The following is a 14,480-nucleotide window of genomic DNA, read 5'->3' as shown; positions in this document are numbered from 1 at the left end:
ACTTCCCAAAGGAGGTCTTTTTTTTTGAGTTGGAGTCTCACTCTGTCACCCAGACTGGAGTGCAGTGGCCGCTCCCGGCCACCGCAGCCTCGACCTGCTGGGCTCCGGCGATCCTTCCGCCTCAGCCTTCCGAGGAGCTGGAATTACAGGCGTGTGCTACCACGCCCGGCTGATTTTTTGATTTTATTGAAGAGATGAGGTCTCGCCTGCCCAGGCGAGTCTCGAACCCGCGGACTCGGGCAATCCACTCACCTCAGCCTCCCAAAGGCACAGGATGACAGGCTGAGCCACCGAGCCCGGCTAGGAGGTCATTTTTAAGCTCAGACTTGGAAGGTGTGAATAAAGGTTGCCAAGAAGAGGTAGATTATTCTGTGCCAGAGGAAAGCACTTACACAGGAAGCAGAGTTGGCAGGTTTTGGAAAGAGCGTGCAACTGGGAATGACAGGTGCATGGGCTGTGTGGGGAAGTTGGGACAAGAGGATGATGGTGCTGCTGTACCAGTAGGGCATCTGCCATGCCGAAGATCTTCTATCCTGGGTAGACAGGGAAGCAGCATGGTCAGTCTGGTGACAATGTTAGGAGGGGCTTAAGTCGAAAAGTCAAAGGTTGGAAAAGAAAAGGAAAGTCAGGAGACAGGAGAAGTAGAGTAATCATTAGGAGATGAAATATAACGATGCTGAATGTAAGAGGTGGCAGAGAAAGAGGATCTAGGAGGAGTTTCTGTTTTCCCAACTGGGGCGATTAAGTGGGCAGGGAGGTACAGGGAAGAACTGTAGGTTGGCAGATAGACAGTGGATTCAGATTTGGAAATTATGAACTTGAGGTCATCATGGCACAGCCTAGTATGTGATCAAAGATGTCTGCTTGGAACTTAGAAGCAGCCAGTTCCAGAGATATGGATGTGAGAGCTCTTGAGAAAATTGAAACTAGGAGTAAGAATAAAATCACCTTGGAAAGGAATGTAGAAGCCGTGTTTGCAAGTGGTGGGGGAAATGTGTGAATAGATGAACTTACAGACCGGAGTTTGTCGTAGCTTAATAATAAACACAATGGCTGTGTTAATACTTAAGTATCTGCTTTCTGCTACTGGATGCAGTGCCCCTAATTTTTTTAGCTTTTCAAACCTGTGCCTCCCCCTGGAAATGACATCACTTTCTGTATTTGATTTCCTTCCTTTATTCCCTTTTGCTCCTTAACTGCCTGTGATCACTCCTCTGCATTCCCTTGCTTTTTGTACTTTGTACAGCATTCATTTTCTCTCTTTTATTTCATTTTATTTAAGATGTGGATTACAGGCTGGACTCGGTGGCTCAGCCTGTTAATCCCAGCACTTTGGGAGGCCAAGGCAAGTGGATTGCCTGAGCCCGTGGATTCGAGACCAGCCTGGGCAATTTGGCGAGACCTCATCTCTACAATACATCAAAATTAGCTGGGTATGGTAGCGCACACCCATAGCTCCAGCTACTTGGAAGGCTGAGGTGGAAGGACCACCAGAGCCCAGCAGGTCGACACTGGGGTGGCCATGAGTGTGCACTGCACTCCAGCCTGGGCGACGGAGTGAGACTCCAACTCAAAAAAAAAAAGAGAAAGATGTGGGGTACAATTCAGGATTAGGTATAAATAAGTGGACATCGTACAGGTAAAGTTTGGGCCTCCCTTTGGTCCCCACTTTGCCTGGTTTGAGATCAGATACCCTTATTGATGTTGTGGCCTCTCCCCTACCCCTGCAGTATCCCACTACTGCCAATCCCTTTCTTATAGTATTATGGTAAATGTTCAGGGACCACTTATAAGTGATCATTTTCTCTCTTAAAGCTCATGAATAGGTTAGTCTCTGTATATATTCTCACCTTAGATTCTGAAACTATCCGACAGCTATTGTTTTTGCTTCCTGTATATTTCCATTTTCCAAGTCACTGACATTTCTAGTTCCTCGATGCGGCTTTCTTTCTGTCCTCTGCTGTTTTTCTGAGAGGCAATGGAGGCTGATTGGAAAAGGCACTGGACTAAACTAAAAGCCTGAGTTCCAGTTTTGATTGGGCCATTTACTCCTAACTATGTGACTTTGGGCTAGTCGCACACCTCTCTGGACTGATAAACCTTCCCCTAGAAAATGAAAGGCTCCTTAGTTATTAAAAATCGCTTCATTCTCTAAGAAAATCTGTAATTCTGCAGTTTCTCTACAGCTTCTCATAGGCCCTTCTCAGGGTTTACTCCAAAAGAACCACGGAACCAAAGTGACCAGGTCTTCTTTGCTAAAATAGTTGTATGTATTGCATGTCAGTCAAACCTGGTATCTGATGCGTTATGTTGTTGGTCAAACTGGTGATGTATTATAAAAAATAAAATTTATCTTTCCAAATGGAATTTTTTCCTACTTTGTAACTTTCAGACACCTCCACAGCCCTCACCCGTCCTGGCTTTACTTCTCAGCCATTTCCTAGGTGCGGGCTTGGGTGTGGCTGAACAGGCACCAGACTACCAAGGGGACAGAAGAAAAGGGGCGTCTGTCCTCTGAGCACTTTCAGCCCCATAGAATGAATCCAGGAGGGCATACACAATCCTGTTTTACAGATTCTTTGGAGTAAAAACTTCCTGGCCATCGTCTAGCAAGCTTCCATGTCAAGGCTGAGATCTCAGCAAATAAAATGTGTCCCAACCCTGTCAGCCTTCCTCAGTCAATGAACAATTAAAAACAAAACAGACTGCCTTAAATGTGATCCTTCTTTTAATAATAGCTAACCCAGCATCCTTTAAACACTAAGGGAACGAATTCTGGACCGCCCTGACTTGGATGCCCTTGTTTCAAGGCCTATGAATTTCAGAGCTGGGCATTATCACTTTGTCAGTTCTCCCTGATGTGGTAATGACTATGTAAGGCATTGGGTCACTTTTTTAAAAACTTGATCCCTGAAAAAATGTCATTTCTGTGACCATCTATCACTATGCTCAGTGTTCAAAAGAGCTGGACCAGAGATGCGGGAGGGAAGATCTGCCCTTGTCTACATGCTTCTGAACTCATGTTAGCTGGAGGGTTTGGGAAAAAAAGGAGAATAGCAGCTTGACTGCAGACTGCTACCCTTTCTGGTTTTATGGAGCAAAGCACAGGTCAGCATTTGCCCCGTCAGCAAGACCCTCCTAATTAAATGAAGCAGCAGCAGACATTTACTTTGTTGTTACCTACCCCCTCCCATACAATTCTCAACCCTTTCTCATCAAGAGTCTCTTAGTACTCAAGACCAAAATCATGTAAAACCATACTTGGGGTCTTATTTTGCATTTTCCCTGTCATTTTTTTTTATCATATGTAGGTTGCAGTCAACTGAGTATCAGATGATCCCGTGATTTGGGAGAAGGCTGATTGCTCTACTTTCCTTGGTGATGGAAGCATTTTGCATTTTCTATCCTGATTTTTGAGGATGTCTTACGACATTCTACTGAATTCAAAGATATTATCTAAAATGTAAAGAAATGCATCTATGAGAGCATTCTATCTGGCTCATTCCCAGAATATTTAAATGTAAAATCTTATGACATTCATCTTACAAATCATATTATTGCTATTAGGGTTCCAAGGTAGGGTTCCAAGTCAGTCCGCCATTAGACCTTTAAATGAGGCTTGGTTCTGTTTTTGCTATGTGTACACATGTCCCTCATCGGGCACGAGGATCAAGGACTGATTAATGCCAACATTCTCAGTTATAGTTTAATCTGTTTAGTAATTTTGTTCTACTTTACTTCAATGACAGATAAGAGGTTGTTACAGATTAGCATTGTGGGAAAACCATTGGCTATGACAGATGACAAGATTGGGGGGATGTTTTTGTTGGTGGTGGTGATGGTGATTATTAAACTATAGAAAGAAATTTGAACCTAAGGAACTCTGTTAGATGAAAAAAAGATTTTTCTTCTGTATAATGTGTGTGTGGATGGGTGATAGATAGAAAGAAAGTTAGAAGGATGATAGGTAGTTAGATGATAGAGAGAGAGAGAAAGATGAAAGATAGAGAGAGAGAGAGAGAGAGAGATAGGAAGGAAGAAAGACAGGTTAAGTAAGTTAATCTTCATGGAAGTCCTTGCTGGGATTCAAGTCTGAACGCAAACCCATATAACCCTACTAACTGTTGTTCAAAGTAGGCTAATTCTGGGATGGCCCTGAGGAAGACAAGCCAGGGCCAGTCAGGACTAAACAAACATTTATCACATTTATCCCATTCCAGAGACCTCCAATGAGAACCCAAACCAACATATCCTGCTGCTTTGCCTCTTCAGAACAGGCTTAGTTTTGACTGGAGGAAGCCAAGTGAGGAAACACACATTTTGCAGGCTCTCATTCACTCTTGCCTAGGCATAAAGAACAGGGATTTGGGGAAGGCACTGCCAACATTGTATGTGTAACTGCAGGAGTTGGTTTCAACTTTCAGACAGCCCAATTCAATATTGACCAACTCACAAATCAGTCCTCAAAAGGGTCAAAGAACATATCACCCCTCAAAAGAACCCCATTTCTCCAGCATTAGAATTGCTTCGCTGCTCTGGTTTATGTGGTTCTCCCAAGTCCTGCCCTGACTTTCATATATTTTTCTCAGAAACAGAAGACAATTTTGAAAACATAACATTTGGCTAAGGAAGCCATTTTATGGAGAAGCAGTGAAGACAATAAATACTCCTGTTACCAAGTTTTAAGGAAAGTTATTAAGAACTGCAAATTGTTTCCACCTGAATAAATTTGCAATATCAATAGTCTGTTGACATTGGACTGGTAACAATCTAACTCCGCTGATATTCCTCTCAGTGGAGGCTCTCCTGAAGACATTTAAGCAGAGAAGTATTATAATCGTGGTATTTCAGAAGATTAATGTGGTATCAGTGAGTATGGAAAGAGGCAGGTAGGCCTGTTTTCAAAGTCTAGGGCAGCCCTGGGAATGGAAAGAGAAATATCCGAGAGACACTACTTAGGAGAAATGAGGAGCTGGAAACTTCATGTCTGGAAGGGGGAGAGGGAAAAAAAAATTCTACTTCAGGATGAATAAAGCATTTTCAGTTACGAATAACTGAGGCAGCAACTCTCTAAGGCATTTGTCAATGATCTCACTGCTTAGAAAACTTAAAAAGAGATTTTAAAATATACCACAAAGGCTAAGACAGCAAGTCTAGGCAAAAATGCAATCAAAATTAAAGACAAACAAGTAGATAAGCATCACATAAGGGCATCTCATCAGTGAAAGAACAGCAGGTCACCAAGAGCCTAAGGGAGTGTGTCTTTTCCAGCAAGAGTCCTTTGTGAAGAGGGGTCAGTGGGAGCAGAAAGGAATGTGCTGTGTTATGCATTTGAAGCGATGAGGCTAAGGCCAGATGAGTGCCATGGAGGGCATGAAGTCGATGTTCTGTTCAAATTCCCTGGAGCCTATTGCATTGTCAATTCAAACAGCTAATAAAAGAAAACTACGTCTCCATCTACATACTAGCTGGGCAGGGCTAGTTCACCACTAAGACCAAACAGCGTTAAGTTGAGCCACAAACTTGCACATAAGCAGAGAACATGTCCAGAGGCGTATCTAGTTGATGGAAAGGTCTCTCTTAGGACCTAGGGTCAAAGTATTTCAGAGGACAGTCAGCCATTTGCTGGCCAGTCGTTTTCCTATTCTTGTCAAGGTGAAGAAGAGTTAGCCTGCTGTTTCTAGAAGTACCCGAGAGTCACCTGGGATGCCTTATTTGCTCGCACTCCCTTATCAGGAGCCCCTGGTCATTTTAATGTCTCCCATTCATCTTGTTTTCCTTTCTGTTGACATAGGTGCTCATCTGTGAGAGAATTTTCACTGATCCACACTGAAATGAAAAAAAATCAATAATGATGACATCGAAAATTTTTTCATAAAAGCTTTATTTATTGCCTTTAAAGATCTGTCCCTTTTAAAGAAATCACACATTTCCATAAAACTGTGATAGAAAGAAACTACTGTCATAAAACCCCCTTGATTCAGATTTGGAAACTCATTCTAATCCTCATATGCAAACCCTTCCTAATCTCATAGGCTTTTCTCAGCCTCTGTTTCTGGATTGGAGAATCTGAATTCTTTCCATCCTTCTGTAAAAGGTTTGTTTGGAGGCAAAATACTTTAAAAAATAAAAATAAAACATCTGGTTAAAAAAAAAAAGAAATAACACCGGGTTTGGTGGCTCAGCCTGTAATCCCGTGCCTTTGGCAGGCTGAGGTGAGTGGATTGCCTGAGCCCGCGGGTTCGAGACCCACCTGGGCAACTTGGCGAGACCTCATCTCTACAATAAATCAAAAATCAGCCGGGCATGGTAGTGCGTGCCTGTAGTTCTAGCTACTCGGAAGGCTGAGGCGGAGGGATCGCCGGAGCCCGGCGGGTCGAGGCTGCGGTGGCCGGGAGCGGCCACTGCACTCCAGTCTGGGCGACAGAGTGAGACTCCAACTCAAAAAAAAAAGAAATAAAGAGCTCACACTGCAATTAGGTCCTTTCTATCTCTGGTATGTTTAAATGTCCCCACTGCCCCCTGCGCTCTTACCCTCATGGTTCTTCTAGCTGCAGTGAGCTGTTCGTCTCAATCCCAATCTCCTTCAAGGCCTGGCCTGGTTCCCTCCTTGATGTGGCCCTTCCTCAAAAACGCCAGCATGAAAACGTCTCTTCTTCCTGCACCCTGATCACTCTGATGACCTGAGCATTCACAGGGCATAGAGATTTTTCCATCTCTAAAAGCCAGGAGGGGAGAGGAATGCAATGTCAAATTCTGTCTTTTACATGGGGGCATTCGAAGACTGTCCTTTTTTTAACCCAGTGGCATGTTCTTCCCATACTATCATTTTTAATAGTTAAATTGTCACATGCCATGGCCTCCCCTCAGCCAGGCTTCTCTCTGTAATCACAGTATCCTCACAATTTAATTTGTGCATAAAGGCTATTCAGAAAATGTGGGTAGCTGGTTAGGTGGGCGCTGTGAGAGGACTGACACTGGGCAGCCTTTCTGGCCTCTCTGGTGCAAACATGTCAGCGCTCTTAGTGCCCACGCTGGGTTCAGCTACTCCTTGGAAGGCACAGATTCGGGACTTCCAGGGCTAACCTAAGATCCCAGCTTAACCCTCTGTCCTTCTCACGTCCTGCCCACCAAGGTTACTTGTATTTGTATGTCCCAAAGTGCCAAAGTGGTGGTGGTCTGAACACTCAGTGTCCCAGGCCGTATCTCTGTGTGCCTAGTTCCCTGTGATACAGAATGCCTGCCCAGCAAGAAGCAGAACCTGGGGTGAGCCCATGAAAGGGCAAAGGCAAAGGCTGAAGAAATGCTTTCGACAGGAGAAAGGCGAAGCTTCTGCTGGAGATAGACTTGGGCGAGAAAATATAAACCAGCCAACGGGTTGAAAAAGGACAGGCCGGTGACCTCTGCGACAATGAATGAGCAAGCCGCTTGTGGGAGGTATCGTCCACGTAAAGCCAGAGTTCCCGACTTGAATCGGGCACTGTGACTTACAGGAGTGGGCTTGGGGTCAGCTGCCAGGCACTTCCAATTACAGCTCAGTCTTGAGATACAATGAGCACCTAAGTCACCTAACCACAAATTGTCATTTTTCCATCTCTGAAAGCACGGAGGGAGAGGAATGCAATGTCAAATTCTGTCTTTTACATGGGGACATTCAAAGACTGTCCTTTTTTTTTTTCTTTTTAACCCAGTGGTATGTTCTACCCATACTATGAGAAGTGTAATGTGATGCAAGAATTGTACCAAACTTAGGACTGAACTTCAGGCTGGTTTTATCAATAATCCTGCAATCCTGCTTTGCTTGCCATGTAGATAAACCTGTGTGTATTTGTTTCTTCAAGAGCAATAATTTCTGGAGGATGCCAATGACAGCAATAAACGCTGTTGGGTTTCTTTGCTTTGTGCCATTCTACCAGGGGCATTTGGGCTGGCGGGAGGGTTTCTTCAGCTCTGCCTTTTGTGAGTCCAAACAATGATTGCACTTAATGGTGCATTTGCTTTCTCTGTGTCTCCATCTCTCCCTTCTCCCTTCTGAGTGCCCGTCCCTGCCGCTGGCTGAGCAGTGTGGCAGGTTGTCAGATCACGTCAGTCAAACCCATGATCTGACTGATACTGTCCCCACTGAACTAATGGGATCAGTGCATCACTGGGCACTGAACAGCCTCCCTCTCTCGCCTTCCTCTTCTCTCTGCTGTGACATGGCCCTTGCGGAATCTTCTGTCTTCATCACCTAGAATCTTCTTCTAATTACCAACCACATTTTAAAAAATGAATTTCTCTGCTCTACGTGCTCTCAATCTCATTCACAAATGAGATTGAAAAAGAAAAAAGCCTCTCTATCCTTTTATTCCAAAATGGCATTTAAGTACATTTTTCCTCCTGTACACTCTTGCTACCCCATATTTGCACCTGTTATTTCCACTTTTTTCCCTCCTCTGGTTACGCTTGTCTTTCTCGAATAGCATCTTTTCTCTGCTAGTTAGTTCTGTATCCAGGCTTATTTTAACGAGGACTTGGTTCAAGTCTCCATTTCACTTAGAACCTTTTAGTAATGAGGCAGCTGTAGTAACAACCTGAAATTCAACCTTAAGTATATTGTTCCAAGGAAACCTCTAGTTTTTCATCTAGAATTTTGCTCTATTTTTGCTTTCGTCAGACGATACTGTCATTTTTGAAATTCTCTCTGGTGCTGCTGCCAATAGAAAAGTCACAAAAACTCAATCCTTTAGTCAAATGCTTTATCTGTAATGCATATTTATGAGCATAAGACAGCTTTTAAAATGTATCCTAACACTTAAAGTATAAGTTCCTCTTATATTTATATGCTAAAAATAAAAAAGCAAATAATAATTAAATGTCAGGAACTATTGCGTCTTACTCCAGTAAACATAGTAAATCGTCATTCAATATATCATCCATTATTACAATATCAGTATAGACAAGATAGGTTCTCATCTCCACTGCCAGCATTTAAGTTCCAATTTACCTTATGTACGTCAACCCCTTGAAAAAGAAATTCTTAAAAGGGCTTTTATTTTATTAATTTGTTGAAGATGCCTCAAGTTACTAAAAGAATATTTTTACATATGCAAATACACACATGTATGTATCCATACTGTCTTACAAAATGTTATACATAGATATAGATATGCATATTGTAGTGCCATAGAGGCCGTATGTTAGCAAAACCTTAAAACTGATATAACAGCAAATTAAATCTACTCTGTAGAAAATATGGAGGAATACTAAGGAATTTAATATCAGCAAACATGTTCCCTTTGAAACAGCAAATTAGATGTGCAGGAGGATTTTGGTCACACTTCAAAGAATAATGTGCTGAGATGGAGAGCTATTCTGTTTACTCTTGCTCTCACCGGTGAGGTTTTTCTATGTTAAACAGGTTTTTGATTACTTCAAAGCATGTTTGAAGTCCTCACTCTGCATAGCTCATGTACAAAGACAAATATTCTTCCAAATGTGTGCAACTAATATTCCTACATGTTCTGTGTATGAGTAAGAAGAACCTGCAGTTTTCCCTCTAACCCCAAGTTGATGCCTCTTGTGTTTAGCTATGACAGTGAAGGTCGTCTGACAAATGTTACATTTCCAACTGGAGTGGTCACAAACCTGCATGGGGACATGGACAAGGCTATCACAGTGGACATTGAATCATCCAGCCGGGAAGAAGATGTCAGTATCACTTCAAATCTGTCCTCAATCGATTCTTTCTACACGATGGTTCAAGGTAAACACAAAAGCATCATTTTAAACTACCAGTAGTGCCCAGATAGAATGCAGCAATCCCCATTGTCTAAAAACCAATCTGAAAAGAAGAGGTGACAGTTTAAGCCTCTAGAGATCTTGGTGAAATAATACAGAATGTACATGTCATATTTATGTAGCTATATAAAATCACATAATAGGCCAGGCACTGTGGCTCGCACCTGTAATCTCAGTGCTCTGAAGGTTGAGGTGGGAGGATCACTTGAGACCAGGAGCTCAACCTGGGAAATATGAGACCCTGTCTCTAAAAAATATGATAAGATATTGAAACATATATCATGTATATTATATATTATGTACGTAATGTACTATATAAAATAATGTCAACCTTGGAATAATGTCTACTTCCATTCCCATTTAATAAAACAACTCAATTCCAACTCTTCATGCAAATCCTACATCTTCATATAACTTTTGCATCACCTAACACAGTTTTCCAGAGCAGGTCCTCTTACCGCCATCTAAATACAGTGGTCTGAGACACAGCACTTTTAGAATCAGTCAGTGTATGATGCAGTATTTAATCCACAGATGATGGAAACTGCATCCCAAATTCCAAATATTCACTCGTGTCGTATCTGGACCTTTAGTTTTTTCATTCTCTCTATAGGCTATATATCCAAAATCTCCATACTGGAACCTCCTGCCATATTCCTTTTTAAGCTAATCTTGGAAAAACTTGTTTACAATGACATTTGTAAGTGTGAGGTCACACCACTAAGAATAATTACTGAATCTCTGTTAAACTTCTTTGACTCATTTTTTTAAACCTGTTCATCAAGTAATCTCCGCAGGCATCTAAAACTTTCATTGCTTGAATTCATTCCTTCCCCAAATGACCCTGTATCATTTCAGAATATTAAATTTAGGCAGGAGTCTACAATGTGAGAGGGATGTTTTTGTACAAGTAATTTTAAATAGCTTCCTTTTTTTGAATTCAGTTTCAGGGGGAATATGACTTTATATTTTTGTTATTCAAGGTATAGATGCTAATTATCTCAAAGGATCTTTGACAAAAGATACAGGGATGAATGTAGGGGTGGGAAGTCTTCCAAGATCTTGGAGGTGGATACACCAGCTCCTTAAAAGACCACATACTTGGCTTTTTACAGTATTTATTGAATGCACATCCCATGGAGGATAAGCCCTCATTTCATCAGGCAAATGGGAAAAGGAAATCTATTAAAGTTGAGAGGGCCTTTAAATTCCCCTAAAGTAGCCGGGCTCGGTGGCTCAGCCTGTCATCCCACGGTTTTGGGAGGCTGAGGTGAGTGGATTGCCTGAGCCCGCGGGTTCGAGACCCGCCTGGGCAGCGAAACCTCATCTCTACAATAAATCAAAAAATCAGCTGGGCGTGGTAGCGCACACCTGTAATTCCGGCTACTCGGAAGGCTGAGACAGAAGGATCGCTGGAGCCCAGCAGGTCGAGGCGGCGGTAGCCGGGAGCAGCCACTACACTCCAGTCTGGGCGACAGAGTGAAACTCCAACTCAAAAAAAAAAAAAAAATTCCCCTAAAGTTTGCCTTTAATATTCAGTCAAACCTCAGGCAGCATTGAAATGCTGGAAATCAAAGTTGTTTTGTAACTTTCTAAAAGGACAGTATTAAGTACTCTTTATTTCCAGTCAACATTTATAAATGTATATCACGTCTAAGCGCAAAACTGGCCAAATGTTTAATCCATATCCAATAGTTTATGTTTCTGCTTCTTGGTTTTCAGATCAGTTAAGAAACAGCTACCAAATCGGTTACGATGGCTCCCTTCGAATTATCTATGCCAGTGGTCTGGACTCACACTACCAAACAGAGCCACATGTCCTGGCTGGCACTGCCAATCCAACAGTTGCCAAAAGAAACATGACTCTGCCTGGTGAGAATGGTCAAAACCTGGTGGAATGGAGATTTCGAAAAGAGCAAGCCCAAGGAAAAGTGAACGTGTTTGGTCGAAAGCTCAGGGTACGTACGTGTTGGAGAGCAGGAGACAGCTGCAGCCCTGCGGGGTACAGGCCACCTGTCTGGGAGGGCAGAACTTGTCTTCGGCTCACCGCCAATGTCTCCTTGCTCAGGGGAGAGCATGAAGAGCAGCCAGCCATCACGCCATTAAGATTGCTGGGTGATAAAAGCCACTTATTTGAGAAAATGTTTTCCTCACTATATATGAAGGGGGACCCAAAAAACCCCAAAATTTATGTATAAAAAACTGTATTTATCCTGACATGTTTTAAAACCTCAGTCACCTTCAAAGTACTCTACTGATGCAATACATCTATCGAGACGCTTTTTCCACTGCTCAGAATAGTTTTTGAACTCGTCAATCTTGATGCCTTTTAGTACTTCTGCCGTTTTTGTCTTACCTCTTCCACATCAGCCAAATGTTTCCCTTTGAGAACTTTTTTCATCTAGGGAAACCAAAAAAAAGTCATCAGGGTGAGATCAGGTGAATAGGGAGGGTAGGGCACAGGGTTCTTAACCTTTTCGGTCAAAACTGCTCACCATTCAGTAAACACTCGCAAATCACCCAGCATGAAATGGGCAGATGCATTAAAGGAATCTCCAAAAAAAATTCACTGAAGCCAAACGCAGCCTCTCACAACAGCACTAGCGGGCACAATGATGCTCATGGATTCCTAGAACACCCACCTACTGGGGGAAGCCTGTACTACAGAGGGCCCGCCCTCCAAAAAAATTCCAGTTTTTTGGATGTCCCCCTCATATGTGATTGAAGATATAATTTCTCCCTGGGAAATGAGGAAACTTCATATAGCCCAATCCAAAATAGTTGGGATGTCAGTTGATTCTTGTTCTACTAATATTATCTTAGTAATCTCAAGCTTTTCCTTTGCCTCTTTAGTTAGGAGTGATGGCTTCCTAAAGTCAAGATGGGGACAAGAATTGGCTTAAATATTGAAAGTGTTCCAAATCGTCAATGTGTGTCTTGAAAGAGAGAGGCTGACCATTGAACAGTGACTCTTTTCTTTGCATCCTCAATACTCTAAACTACAGTGTAGGCACATAGAATAGTATCAACTTCAGAACCTAACTACTGCCTTTTCACTCTGGACGGAAGCCCCCATTTTTATTACTTTTATAAGAAATGTGATATTTCTGATTATACCAGTGTAACCGAGCTTTGCAAAATGTTCTCTGCATTTCCTTGTTAGGTGTTCTTTTTTTATCCCTTTTCCATGGTGGGCCAAACATATCTGGAAGACATGTTGTAGTTTATAAGAACTATTTGGTAAAGACAATGTAGATTAAGTACTGAAACACATGGCAAGAAATCACCCTCAGCCACTATAAACTGAGCCTACCTCATTCTTTCTGTCAGTAAACACTGTTCAATTGATCAGATAAATGCAAATAATTCTTCCCAACATTCCTTCCCTTGTCATTAAAAAAAAATACTTAAAATGAAAGAGGGAGAACAAAACATGGAACTTACCATTAATGGCTTTTTTCCTCCACCCAAAATGATTCAATTATCTTAACAGGCCAACATTATTTACCTTGGCAATTCTTCAGAGTAAGATGTAGCTATGAAATATTGTCTCTGAGCCGGGCTCAGTGGCTCAGCCTGTGTCATCCCGCGCCTTTGGGAGGCTGAGGTGAGTGAATGGCCTGAGCCCGCGGGTTCAAGACCCGCCTGGGCAGCGAGACCTCATCTCTACAATAAATCAAAAAAATCAGCTGGGCATGGTAGTGTATGCCTGTAATTCCGGCTACTTGGAAGGCTGAGGCGGAAGGATCGCCGGAGCCCGGCAGGTCGAGGCTGCGGTGGCCGGAAGCGGCCACTGCATTCCAGTCTGGGCGACCGAGTGAGACTCCAACTCAAAAAAAAAAAAAAAAGAAATATTGTCTCTGGCTTTTTCCAAGAAACAGAAATGAAGCAAAAAAAGAATCAGTGGATCAAATCCAGACTGAATCCAACTAAGGGTTTTATTCTGATTCTGCTTTAATTGTAAGACAGGTGTTTGAGACTCTAAATACATAAGCTTCTGGAACCAACACCATGTGCTCCCCCTTCAAACCCCCCCCCAGGCTGAGGGAGCTGGGGTGCCCTAAATCCAAGCCCACACCGTCCGTTATGGCAGCTGAGGAAACTAGAGGGGAGACAGCTCTGAGAGACCAAGAAGGAAATCCACAGAACACTAGAGGGAAGACGAGATGGGGGTGAAGGTGAGGTGATGACCAAGAAAGCAAGCTCCCGGCATCTCCAGGTCACTTTCATAGGGCGTGGTTGGTGCCAAAGTAAATTCCAGCGCCTGACTCTTCTGCAGTCCGCAGGGAGCCATCGCTGCCCTCCATCCCTTCTGCTGCCTCCACACCCTGCTTCTCCCCAGGACCCCTGTGGCCTTGGGCACCGCGGACGGAAAGCTGCTTCGCAGGCCTTGTCTTACTCAGCTGTCCTGAAGCAGGGATCATGTACACACACACAGTCACACCTATTCACAGGTACAGGACTGCACCGAAAGACACAAAGACACTGCTCACAGTTGAGTACTTGACTCTGTCTACCAAGGAAGACACGGCACTCAACTAGAATTTTTAAAATGTGAGTTCTAGATCCTACCTCACTTTTTGCTAAGAGGAAACCTTATGGGAAAATCATAACATCTCTGAATCTGTTTCCTTATGGATACCATGATATCTATGTTATGATATAGACACTATAACATCTAAATATAGATGTGATATACG

At 42.9% G+C, this 14,480-nt stretch overlaps 1 protein-coding gene across 1 annotated transcript in view; it reads left to right on the top strand.

Moving 5' to 3' along the window:
* The window catches only part of TENM3 (teneurin transmembrane protein 3), a 207,118-nt gene that overhangs the window by 175,436 nt on the left and 17,202 nt on the right, over positions 1–14,480 (top strand). The window contains exons 23-24 of the mRNA XM_021711937.1: positions 9,570–9,745; positions 11,503–11,738. Coding sequence (XP_021567612.1) covers positions 9,570–9,745; positions 11,503–11,738 — 412 coding nt within the window. The remainder of the gene's footprint in view (positions 1–9,569; positions 9,746–11,502; positions 11,739–14,480) is intronic.

The sequence above is a fragment of the Carlito syrichta genome, unplaced genomic scaffold, assembly GCF_000164805.1.
Source record: "Carlito syrichta isolate Samal-C Ts95f unplaced genomic scaffold, Tarsius_syrichta-2.0.1 Scaffold302931, whole genome shotgun sequence".
Lineage (NCBI taxonomy): Eukaryota > Metazoa > Chordata > Mammalia > Primates > Tarsiidae > Carlito > Carlito syrichta.
This window is presented reverse-complemented; position numbering and strand designations above follow the sequence as displayed.